Consider the following 12,562-nt stretch of genomic DNA (forward strand, 5'->3'; position numbering starts at 1 on the left):
AGATTGAATATTGGAGATTATCTATCTTCTGAGATAGATCATTTTGCACTCCATCCATCCTTTTATTCAATGAACTCTCTATACTATCAATTCTCTTACTGAGCTGAGCATTGATGGATTTCTGACCTCCAACAAAGTCTCCCACGACCTTGCTAAGATTCACCATAGCTTGTTCAAGGTTCGAGTCTTGCTAAAGTGCTTGAGTACGTTACTGGTACTGAGGTGGCTGTGGTTTCCAAGAGAAATTTGGATGGTTCCTCTAATTGGAATTGTAGGTATTGCAATCAGCATACATTTCTCTCACCGTTGAAATGGTAGGACACTCCTTCACCAAGTGCTCATAAGATAGACAAATGGCACAAGGCATAGCTTGCAATGGTGTATGAGAGATGGCTTGCACTTCTTGCATCTTCTTCCTTTCTAGCTCTTCCAATCTCCTTTCCATAGCTGCAATCTTTGCATTCATGTCTATGCCGTCATTCAAAATATACATCTCACCCTTAGCATTAGGTTGAGACATCATTCTTCCCATATCTCTAGCATTTGGTTCATCCCATCCTCTTCAAACTTCAGCCACATAACTTATGAAGTTCATGGCTTCCTCTACTATCTCGTATTCAATATGGCATGCACAACTAGCAATTTGTGAATTAAAAACAGAGAAGACAACACAAAACAAAAGAAACAGAAATTCTAGAGAAGAAAAAAAAATTATTAAGATTAACTAAAAACTAAATAAAAGATATACTAAAATATGAACAAAGAAAAAGAAACAAATAAAAAGAGTTAGTAAATAGAAAAGAAAAGTCACCAAACTTGTGATGAAGATCACAAGTACTCTGGAAAGGTGATATCATTGTAAAGTGGCACCATCCCTGTCAACGGCGCCATTTGATTCATTCCTAATTGGTGTATCAGGTGATTCATGTCCTCTCAATGGTCCCTAATAATGGTGCCATTTGATTCATGTCCAGCTGGTGTTCCTTGATTGCGGTCCTCAAACGGGAGTAATCAACAAAATTTATAACCTATTACACCATGTACTAGGACAACCTCAGCTAGCATAGCATAGTGGCTCTAGGATCGTTCACTGGGATGGGTTTTCACTTCACAAGTGATATTAGTTAAAGAGTTGAATTGGTGCTTTTTCATTTCAAGGTTAGCTTTAAAAGAAAACATAAAGATGTTTGAAAAGGTTGGTTTTAAGCTAACCAAAAATAAAGTAACGGAAATTACTTATAAAGAAAAGTGTTTCTTGGAGTTTCAGATCACTAGGCTCAGGTTCCTAAAACAAAAAGAGAGTTCCAGTCACTTGAATCTTTTCCTCGCATTAGAGATTTAACATATAGTTATTTCCCAAACCGGTGTGGTACAGATGCTTCCCCTTAATGGGTTCAAACACTAAATCCCTGTCACTGATGCATCTTGGAATGGCTCATACCTCTCACCTAGCACTTGCCATTCAAGGTGATCTTTAACCTTGGATTACCAGTCAAAAGCTCGTAAGAGATAACTAATGGATGTCTCCTTGGAGTCCAAAAGCTTACCAAGTGTTTGCTATTCTAGAAAATCCTACCTTCAAACCACCTCCCAAAGGCTCGCAAGAGATAAACTAGTGTATCTCAATGGACGGAGATCACTTGCCTTACCAAGTGTTGGCCCAGGTGATTAAAAGGCATTTTAAGTTAACTAAAAAGATAAAAACCATTAACGGGTCACACTTTCTCTTCATTAAAAGTTGAAACAACAAAACTTCCAATTTATGCATGTGGAAACTTACCTGGCTTTCTTCATTCCAAGAGACAAAGAGCCTAGCCACTCATCCTCTGAGGAAACATCCTCAGAGTTTGTTTGGCTAGAAATAAAAATAACGAGAAAACAAAAATATGAAGGAAAAATAGAGCAAGTGTTCTATAAAATATATTTCTTACTTTGATCCTCCTCTCGTCGGATTACATATCTTACAAGATATATTTCTTTACATTGGTTCAAAGATATATATAGAGAAGATATTTTCTAAGAAATATCCCAATAATATCTTTGACTGATTACAAGGAGAAAATAGAAATTTACACAAAATATATTGAGAAAAAATCTAACTTAGTCGATAGCAAATATCTGAGATTGCACAGGTGGATTTCGCACGTTGAATTGTCCATTTTCTAAGTTTGAACTTTGATTTTGCAAGTTGAATGTGATTTCACAACTTGGAGATGATTTGCAACTTCATTCCCAACTTGGAGGTGATTTCGCAATGTGGTTTGTAGCTGTGAAGATGGAGGCATGGGCTGCGAAATGGCACTTGTGTGCCAAAGGTGGGTTTCGCAATTGCGAAATTTTGCGCAACTTGATGTGGTTGTCTTCAAACGGCCATAACTTCTTCGTTTCAACTCCGATTTGCACACTGTTTGAAGCGTTGGAGTCCTGACTTCCTGAGATTTGAAACAACATATTGTATGCATAAAATGGACTCCAGGAAGTACTTGAAATATGTCCAACAGTTTCTATCCTCTTGAATTTCTCATGTTAGATTTCTCTCTTTTTCCTCCTTGCATTCTTGATTGGCTTTGGCAAAGAACTACGAAGCTCTAAAGCTTGAATTCTTCATGTAAATGAGCTTCCATTTGCTTTTCCATGGATTATATAAAGCTTGCCCTCATCTTAGATTGCTTTGGTGATAAAAAAGCTATCAAAAACACCAAAACTTAACACAAATTGATTAGAAATGACTGCAAGGGTCCTTAACATGCCAATTGAGTTAAAAAGGTAATAACTACTACTCAAAAGTGTTTAAAAGAGTTAATTACAAGCTATAAAATAACACTTTTTGAGTAGTAATCATCTGTACACATCATATATACGTGGAAGAAGAAGTTAAGCCAATTCGTCAACCTCAAAGAAGATTGAATCCTCATATGCAAGTGGTGGTGCGAGTTGAGGTTCTTAAGCTACTTCAAGCCGGTATTATCTACCCCATATCAGATAGTCCATGGGTGAGTCCTACTCAAGTAGTACCAAAGAAATCATGGATCACATTGGTGCAAAATGAAAAGAGAGAAAAAGTTACTACACACCTCACTTCAGGTTGGAGGGTGTCTATTGATTATAAAAAATTGAATGTTGTGACCAGGAATGATCATTTCCCATTACCATTTATTGATCAAGTGTTGGAGAGAGTCTCAGGCCATCCTTTCTATTGTTTCTTGGACAGCTACTCCGGGTATTTTCAAATAGAAATCGATGTTGAAGACCAGGAGAAGACCACTTCCACATGTCCATTTGGAACATATGCCTACAGATGAATGCCTTCTGGTTTATGTAATGCACTTGCAACATTCCAACGATGTATGTTAAGCATTTTCAGTGATATGGTGGAGCGTATTATAAAGGTTTTTATGGATGATATCACCATATGTGGAAGTACATTTGAGGAATGCTTAGTCAACTTGGAAGCGGTTCTGAACTGATGCATTGAAAAGGAATTAGTGCTTAACTGGGAGAAATGCCATTTTATGGTACAGCAAGGAATTGTCCTTGGCCACATCATCTCCAAGAAAGACATTGAAGTTCATAAAGAAAATGTAGAACTTATTATCAAATTGCCATCCCCAACAACTATAAAAAAGATTAAGGCAATTCCTTGGCCATGTTGGGTTCTACAGGAGGTTTATTAAAGATTTATCTAAACTTTCAAAGCCTCTTTGTGAACTATTGGGTAAGCATGCTAAATTTTTATGGGATGAGAGATGTCAAAAGAGTTTTGAGCAACTGAAGCAGTTCTTGACAACCGCTCCAATAGTGAGGGCTCCTAACTGGCAACTACCTTTTGAAGTGATGTGTGAAGCTAGTGACTTTGCTATAGGAGTTGTTCGTGGTCAAAAAGAGGATGGAAAGCCCTATGTGATCTACTATGCAAGCAAAACATTGAACGAAGCGCAAAGAAACTACACAACCACAGAGAAAGAATTGTTGGTTGTAGTTTTTGCCTTAGACAAATTTCATGCTTATCTAGTAGGGTCTTTCATTGTGGTTTTCACTGACCATTCATCCTTGAAGTACTTATTGACAAAGGAAGATGCAAAAGCAAGGTTGATTAGATGGATTCTCTTACTGCAAGAGTTCAATCTCCAAATCAAAGATAAGAAAGGAGTGGAGAATGTGGTAGCCGACCACCTCTCAAGGTTGGCTATAGCACATAATTCCCATGTTTTACCTATTAATGATGATTTTCTGGAGGAGTCACTCATGTTGCTAGAAGATGCTCATTGGTATGCTCATATTGCTAACTATCTAGTTACTGGTGAAGTTCCAAGTGAGTGGAAAGCACAAGATAGGAAGCACTTCTTTGCAAAAATTCATGCTTACTATTGGGAAGAACCTTTTCTTTTCAAGTATCGTGTAGATCAAATAATAAGGAAGTGTGTCCCTGAACAAGAGTAATAGGGAATCCTCAGTCATTGCCATGAAAGTGCATGTGGAGGCCACTTTGCCTCTCAGAAAACAGCCATGAAGGTGTTGCAATCAGGTTTTAGTTGGCCATCAGTTTTCAAAGATGCTCACACCATGTGTAGGAGCTGTGATAGATGACAAAGGCTTGGGAAGCTGACATGTAGAAATCAAATGCCTATGAACCCCATTTTAATAGTTGATCTCTTCGATGTTTGGGGCATTGACTTCATGGGACCTTTCCTAATGTCTTTTGGTAACTCTTACATTTTGGTGGGGGTAGACTATGTTTTTAAATGGGTTGAGGCAATCCCATGTAAACAAAATGATCACATAGTTGTTCTCAAGTTTCTTAAAGAGAACATCTTCTCAAGATTTGGGGTGCCCAAGGCCATAATCAGTGATGGGGGTACTCATTTTTGCAACAAGCCTTTTGAAACTCTTTTAACCAAGTATGGGGGTGAAGCACAAGGTAGCTACACCTTACCACTCTTAGACTTCCGGGCAAGTTGAGTTAGCAAACAGGGAAATCAAGAATATATTGATGAAGGTGGTGAACACGAGCATAACAGATTGGTCTGTTAAGCTCCATGATTCACTATGGGCATATAGAATAGCTTACAAGACTATTCTTGACATGTCTCCTTATCGCCTAGTCTATGGCAAAGCATGCCATCTCCCTGTGGAAGTTGAATGCAAGGCTTGGTGGGCAATTAAGAAGGTAAACATGGACTTGAACAGAGTCGGGATGAAGAGGTACTTAGACCTTAATGACATGGAGGAATTGAGAAATGATGCCTACATCAATTCTAAAATTGCAAAACAGAGGATGAAGAAGTGGCATAATCAGTTAATCTCCAACAAAGAAAGGGACAAAGAGTCTTACTTTATGACTCTAGGTTCCATATCTTTCCAGGAAAGCTAAAGTCAAGGTGGATAGGCTCTTTCATTATTCACCAAGTGCATCTCAATGGAGTAGTGGAACTACTCAATTCCAATAGCACAAACACTTCCAAAGTCAATGGCCATCGTCTCAAACCATTCATGGAGCCATTCAATTAGGACAAGGAGGAAGTCAGTCTCCTTGAGCCATAGAAATCTTAACCAAAAAGGATGGTAGATGGACTTAGTCTTTTTTTTTTTTTTTGAAGACTAATCAAAGTCCATGTTTTTGTTTTAATTTTGTTGTTTTAAAAGCTTTATTAATTGTTTTAATTTTAATTTTAGCTTTGATTTATTTTATTTTGATATAACTTAGACTTTTTGAATGGTCAAAATCAGGAGGAATTTCAAAGGAATTGGACGGAAGCCATAAAGAACCAAAGAAGGAGAAAAACATAGCAATTTTTTCAACTTGCGAAAATTTTCGTAGTTGCGAAACATCTCCTAGGCACACGTGTGCCATTTCGCATCTTCAAAAGCCAATTTCGCAGCTGCGAACCAACTTGCAAAAATTTTCGTAGCTGTGAAACACCTCCTAGGCACACGTGTGCCATTTCGCAACTTCAAAAACCAAATTCACAGTTGTGAATCAAGTTGCGAAATCATCTCCAAGTTGCGAAATCACCTCTAAGTTACGAAATCACCTCCAACTTGCGAAAATACCAACCTTCGTTTAAATGTCTATTTAAACCTCTGATTTTCTCATTTTTCATTTCGCACAGCCATTTCAACTTGCAAAAAAGCCCTCCAAGTTGCGAAGCCCAAAAATCTCAGAGGATCCCCTCCAAAGGAAGCCTAGAAGTCGTGTGTCTGAAGAGGACCATTCTGCGCACCTCCGCGTACCCTCTGAAACACGAGCCTCTCCATTTCAGCCATGGCCAAGAAGAGAGGAGCCCAAACCCCGTCTCCATCAGCTCGAAACACCAGACTGAGAGCTTCACCTACGCGAGAATCCATGTTTGAGGCTCCACAGGCCTCTGCCATTCCACTTTCTGAGGGTGGAGTGCCACCTACTCCACCTCAGCGCAAGTACGAGGCGAAGAAACCGCCCACTACACCTAAGGCAAGCAATTCACGCCCCAAGAAATCAATTCATCACTCTCCTGCAAAGAAAGCCATAGTTTCAGGCCCAAGAGAGTCATCAGCACCTCCATAGCCTCAGCCGCCTACTACAGAGTCTTAGATTCCTTCTGGGATGACTTCGGAAGGGATTATCAGGTGACCTATGGTTACACAACCACCTATAGAGGTAAATTTGGATTGTCGAGCTTGGCCATTCAACTCTGAGCTATGCTTTGATAGAGAGACTTTCAGATACCAGCCGGAGCTCAGAGATTCATTCCACCTACTACAGAGATACCATTTGGTACACCTGATGACTCCAAGGGATTTCTTCTATCCCCGAGTAGCATTAAACTTTTATCAGTCTATGACTATACATCGTGTCCGGGATCCTACTGCCATCAACTTCACTATTGATGGACGCCATGGTACCTTAGGAGCTAGACACATTACAGAGGCCCTGCACATTCCATATGAGCCTGTGAGTCCAGCAGATTACAGAGAGTGAGCTCATTTTTCTCAAAGCGATATGGTCTGTATATTGTCCAAGGGGACATCTACACGCTCATTTCTATTTAGGAAGGAGCTTCCGCCTGAGATGTTTCTTCTAGATGTGTTGTTGTACTCCAACATATTTCCACTTCAACATATGATGTAGAGGAGAGGAGCTATACTAGAGGCCTTATTAAGGATATCAGAGGCTTTTTACTTTGGCCCTCATCATTTGATTATGACCTCTCTTCTTTACTTTGAAGAGAAGGTCCATAGGAAGAAGCTACAGAGAGCAAATGCCATTCCATTACTTTTTCCTAGGTTGCTCTGTTAGATATTAGAGCATTTGGGCTATCCTTCTGAGCCTCAGCTTGAGCGTCGATGCATTTACCAAGAGATATTCACTCTCAACTAATGGAATCATATGACGGCTTATGTTACACCTCCAGAAGCCCTAGCTAGGTCAGCACATCCAGAGATACCATAGGACGAGTAGCCACAGTAACCACAGCAGGCTGAGATACCTATGGAGATCATACCACCTGCCCCTGCGGCACCTTCTATAGTGCCCACGCCTGAGGCTACATCTTCTGCTCCTCCTACCACTCTTGGGACTCCACCAGTCGTACTAGCTACATTAGCACCTCCTCCATCTGAGTCTACTATCACCATATCCGCTTCAAAGTTTAGAGGCTTATGTCATACATTGCAGACATTGACTACCACTCAAAGCATTCTTGCCCAGCAAATGGCAATCATACGTGCACATCAGGATCAACTTATTGCCATGCAGACCCAACATACTGCCATCCTTAGGCAGATACAGCAGTATTTGGGTATTTTGATGCCACCCGAGCATGATATGCTTGGTCCATCAAAGCCTACAGATCCATCTCAGGAGGCTCCTCCAACAGAGCAAACTATGCCCCATGAGGAGACTACTACGGTAGAAATCGAGACTCCAATCCAGAGCACTCAGACTACCACAACCGAGCCATCGTCTCCACATGATCCTCCCACCACTACCTGATCATCTATCTACTTTTTGTATTTACTTATTATAGTAGAACTCGTAATCCCATGTTTTTGATGTTTTATATACTGGGATTGGATGTATTACTTGTTCATAGTTCATATTGTACTTTCTTAAAGTAATACACATCCATCATTTTTTAGTATACTTAGCATACTATTATTTATTTCCTCTACTCATATTTTTTTTTGTTTTTGAATCATGTTGTTTCTCCTAGACAACTCAGACTTCATGTCACTCAGGAGGCACCACTTCTACCCTGTATTTTCAACCGCTCTTGCCATATCGAGGGCAATGTTCAGCTTGGTTGGGGGGGAGAGAGTCGAGAAAGGAAGTTTTGCTATAAATGCTAAGTTATTTGATAATTAGTTGCTTTTTGCTTAAATTTTAAAATTTTTTAAAGTTTTTATTCTACTCTCCATGGTTATTAAGGAAAAATTCTCAAAATGAAATGGGAGAAATTGAATTTTTGTTTCTTTTACTTGACTTAGAATTTGTATTATGCTTATTAAAGTTGATGAATTGTTGAAACTTCTATTGAATTCAACCTTATTTCTTCCACTTTAAGCTATTCACACACTGTGCACACTAGGTTCCGATTATAAGATGAAAAACTATTTCACCCCCTTGACTTAGAAAAATTTAGACTTGGTACTTTTGACCTCATTTTAATAGTGTTGGGACACCTTATAAAACGCCAATGAGCCTTTGAAAAAAAAAAGAAAGAAAAGATGTTTTACTTGCCTTGAAACTCGAGCAAGGTCTAAAGGGTGTATGGTGAAAATCTTTAAAACCTGGTGCCCTAAGCCTTCAATGGTTGGAAGTCACCAACCTCAATGATCGTTACAAGGGTGAATAGGTGGAGTTTAACATATTGTAGGTGCTTGGGTATTAAAATTCATTCTCAAAAGTCTGGGGTAAAATCCAAGGAGTTAGTGGTTGAAAGATCCTTAAAGCTTGATGCCTTAAACCTTAATTGGTTGGGAGTCATCGATGGACCCCCGTTACATTGACAATTTAGAAAAGAATACCTTTAAGCTTTGTACTCATGCAAGAAAAAAATGTGTGAAATGAATGAGGTGCATTCTTAGCCTATTGAAGGTTGTCAGTTTGCTAAGATTTGAAAAATAACTAGCTTTGGGGGAGAGATTAGTTCAACATACTATATTCGGAAACTAATAAGTAACACATAGATTTTTGTGGAAGAGTTAGAATTGACTCTTTGGGAGTGGAAATTATTTTGAAGCTTAAATTTTGCATAATGCCTTCTCTTTATGAATTGTGATCAGACAAGTTATTTGATAACTCTTGTTGAAGTTTGAGTTTTACATCTTTAATGTTCCATGAGAGAGTTTGATCATCATGCCACTTGAAATTTTTTTGAAGTGATCAGCATGATGTTGTAAATTATATTACTATTTATTTTTCTTTTTCTCTCCTTCATTGCTAAGGGACTAGCAATATTTCAGTTGGGGAGAGTGATTACTACTCAAAAAGTGCTATTTTATAGCTTGTAATTAACTCTTTTAAACACTTTTGAGTAGTAGTTATTACCTTTTAACTCAATTGACACGTTAAGGAGCCTTGCAAGTGTCTCTAATCAAATTGTGGCAAGTTTTGGTGTTTTGGATAGCTTTTTGATCACCAAAGCAACCCAAGAATGAGGAAGAGCTCTGTATAGTCCATGGCAAAGCAAATGGAAGCTCATTTACATGAAGAATCCAAGCTTTGGAGCTTCGTAGTCCTTTGCTAATTACTACTCAAAAAGTGATATTGTATAGCTTGTAATTAACTCTTTTAAACACTTTTGAGTATTAGTTATTACCTTTTAACTCAATTGGCATGTTAAGGACCCTTGCAATCGTTTCTAATCAAATTGTGTTAAGTTTTGGTGTTTTTGATGGCTTTTTGATCACCAAAGCAATCTAAGATTGAATGAGAGTTCTATATAATCCATGGCAAAGAAAATGGAAGCTCATTTATAGGAAGAATCCAAGCTTTGGAGCTTTTTAGTCCTTTGCCAAAAGCAAATCAAGAATGCAAGAAAGAAAAACAGAGAGAGGAATCTAACATGAAGAAATCCAAGAGGATAGAAACTGTAGGACATATTTTGAGTACTTTCTTCAGTCCATTTTATGCATACTATATGTCGTTTCGAAGCTCAGGAAGTTAGGAGTCCAACACTTCAAATGGTATGTAAATCAAAGCTGAAATGAAGAAGTTATGTCCATTGGAAGACAACAGCGTCAAGCTGAAAGGCAATTTCGCAAGTTGCGAAAATCACAAAGTGCAAGCTGCGAAATCAACCTTTTCTTGCGAAATGGAGACTTTCAGCTTGTGAAATTTTCACAGCCCATGTTGCAAGCTATGAAATCCACCTGAGTGCTCCTAGATATTTACGACCAACTCTTTTAGATTTTTTCTTCAGATATTTGTTGTTTAAATCCCCAGTTAACCTTGTAATCCACCAATCATAGGATTCCTTAGTGAGGAAGTAACAAGAAAGGGTGAATAACCTCCTATATATCATTTGTAATTTTCTTTACACAAGGATATCTCAGGAGCTTGTTCTCAGAGACCAACTTTTGTATAGTTTTGAAGAAAGTAATACATAGAGCTTTGCTCTACCTTTCCTACCCATTTTGATTGTATTTTTCTCACTAGCCAAACAAGCTCTGAGGATGTTTCCTCAGAGAATGAGTGGCTAGGCTTTTTGTCTCTTGGAGTTAAGGAAGCTGGGTAAGGTGCCGAATGCAAAAATTGGATGTTTTGTTGTTTCAGCTTTTAATGAAGAGAAAGTGTGACCCGTTAATGGTTTCTATGTTTTTAGTTAACTTAAAACACCTTTAAATCACTTGGTAAGGCAAGTGATATCCGTCCATTGAAATACACTAGTTTATCTCTTGTGAGCCTTTGGGAGGCGGTTCAAAGGTAGGATTTTCTAGAATAGCCAACACTTGATAAGCTTTTGGATTCTAAGGAGACATCTATTTGTTATCTCTTGCGAGCTTTTGAAGGGAAATCCAAGGTTAAGGATCACCTTCAATGGAAAATGCTAGGTGAGAGGCATGAGCCATTGCAAGATGAATCAATGAGAGGGAATTAGTGTTGGAATCCATAAAAGGGAAGCATCTGTACCACACCGGTTCGGGAAGTAACTATATGTTAAATCCCCAATGCGAGGAAAAGATTCAAGTGATCGGAAATCTCTTTTTGTAGTTGGAACTTGAGCCCAGTGATCCAAAAACTCCAAGAAACACTTTTCTTTATAAGTAATTTCAGTTACTATTTTTGGTTAGTTGAAAACCAATCCTTTTTCAACCAAAGTTTATGTTTTCTTTTAAAGCTAACCTTGAAATGAAAAAGCACCAATTCAGCTTTGAATTAATATCAATTGTAATTTGAAAACCCATCCCAGTGAACGATCCTAGAGCCACTGTGCTATGCTAGCTGAGGCTATCCTAGTACATGGTGAAATACGTTATAAATTTTGTTGATTGCTCCCATATGAGGACCGAAATCAAGGTACACCAGTTGATTGGTCACCAATCAATAGGACATACACCAGCTAGGCACAAAATCAAAAAGCTAATCAAGAATGCAAGGAGGAAAAATAGAGAGAGGAATCTAACGTGAAGAAATTCAAGAGGAGAGCAACTATAGGACACATTTTGAGCACTTCCTAGAGTCCATTTTATACATACTATATATTGTTTTGAATCTCGAGAAGTCAGAAGTTCAACGCTTCAAACGGTGTGCAAATCGGAGCTGAAATGAAGAAGTTATGGCCATTGGAAGACAATCGCACCAAGCTGAAAGACAATTTCGCAAGTTGCGAAATCACAAATTCAACTTGCAAAATCAAAGTTCAACTTGCGAAAGGGATAATTTCAACTTGCAAAATTTTCGCAAGTCATGTTTCAATTTGCGAAATCCACCTATGTAATCCCAAATATTTGCGACCGACTTTATTATATTTTTTTCTTCAGATATTTTTTGTTTAAATCCCTATTTTCTCCTTGTAATCAACCAATCATAAGATTCCTTAGTTAGGAAGTAAGAAGGAAGGGTGAATAGCCTTTCTATATAATCTATTGTAATTTTCTTTTAAAATATCTCTCGCGAGTTTTTCTCAGAGACCAACTTTGTATAGTTTGGGAAGAAAGTAATACAAAGAGCTTTGCTCTACCTTACCTACTCATTTTGATTGTATTTTTCTCACTGGCCAAACAAACTTTGAGGATGTTTTCCCAGAGGATGAGTGGCTAGGCTTTTTGTTTCTTGGAGTGAAGGAAGCTGGGTAAGGTTCTGAATGCAAAAATTGGAAGTTTTGTTGTTTCAGTTTTTAATGAAGAGAAAGTGTGACCCGCTAATGGTTTTTATCTTTTTAGTTAACTTAAAATGCCTTAAAATCACCTGGGCCAACACTTGGTAAGGCAAGTGATCTCCGTCCATTGAGTTACACTAGTTTATCTCTTGCGAGCCTTTGGGAGGTGGTTTAAAGGTAGGATTTTCTAGAATAGCCAACACTTGGTAAGCTTTTGGATTCCAAGGAGACATCCATTAGTTATCTCTTGTGGGCTTTTA

The 12,562-nt window shown here is 38.3% G+C and overlaps 1 protein-coding gene across 1 annotated transcript; it reads left to right on the forward strand.

Annotated features, from left to right (window-relative positions):
- Positions 1–7,468: 7,468 nt before the first annotated feature.
- Positions 7,469–7,972, forward strand: LOC117921851 (proline-rich protein 36-like). The gene has a single exon (XM_034839806.1). The coding sequence runs from the start codon at positions 7,469–7,471 to the stop codon at positions 7,970–7,972; it is 504 nt and encodes a 167-aa protein (XP_034695697.1).
- The last annotated feature ends 4,590 nt before the right edge of the window (positions 7,973–12,562 follow it).

This window comes from Vitis riparia, chromosome 9 (genome assembly GCF_004353265.1).
Source record: "Vitis riparia cultivar Riparia Gloire de Montpellier isolate 1030 chromosome 9, EGFV_Vit.rip_1.0, whole genome shotgun sequence".
Lineage (NCBI taxonomy): Eukaryota > Viridiplantae > Streptophyta > Magnoliopsida > Vitales > Vitaceae > Vitis > Vitis riparia.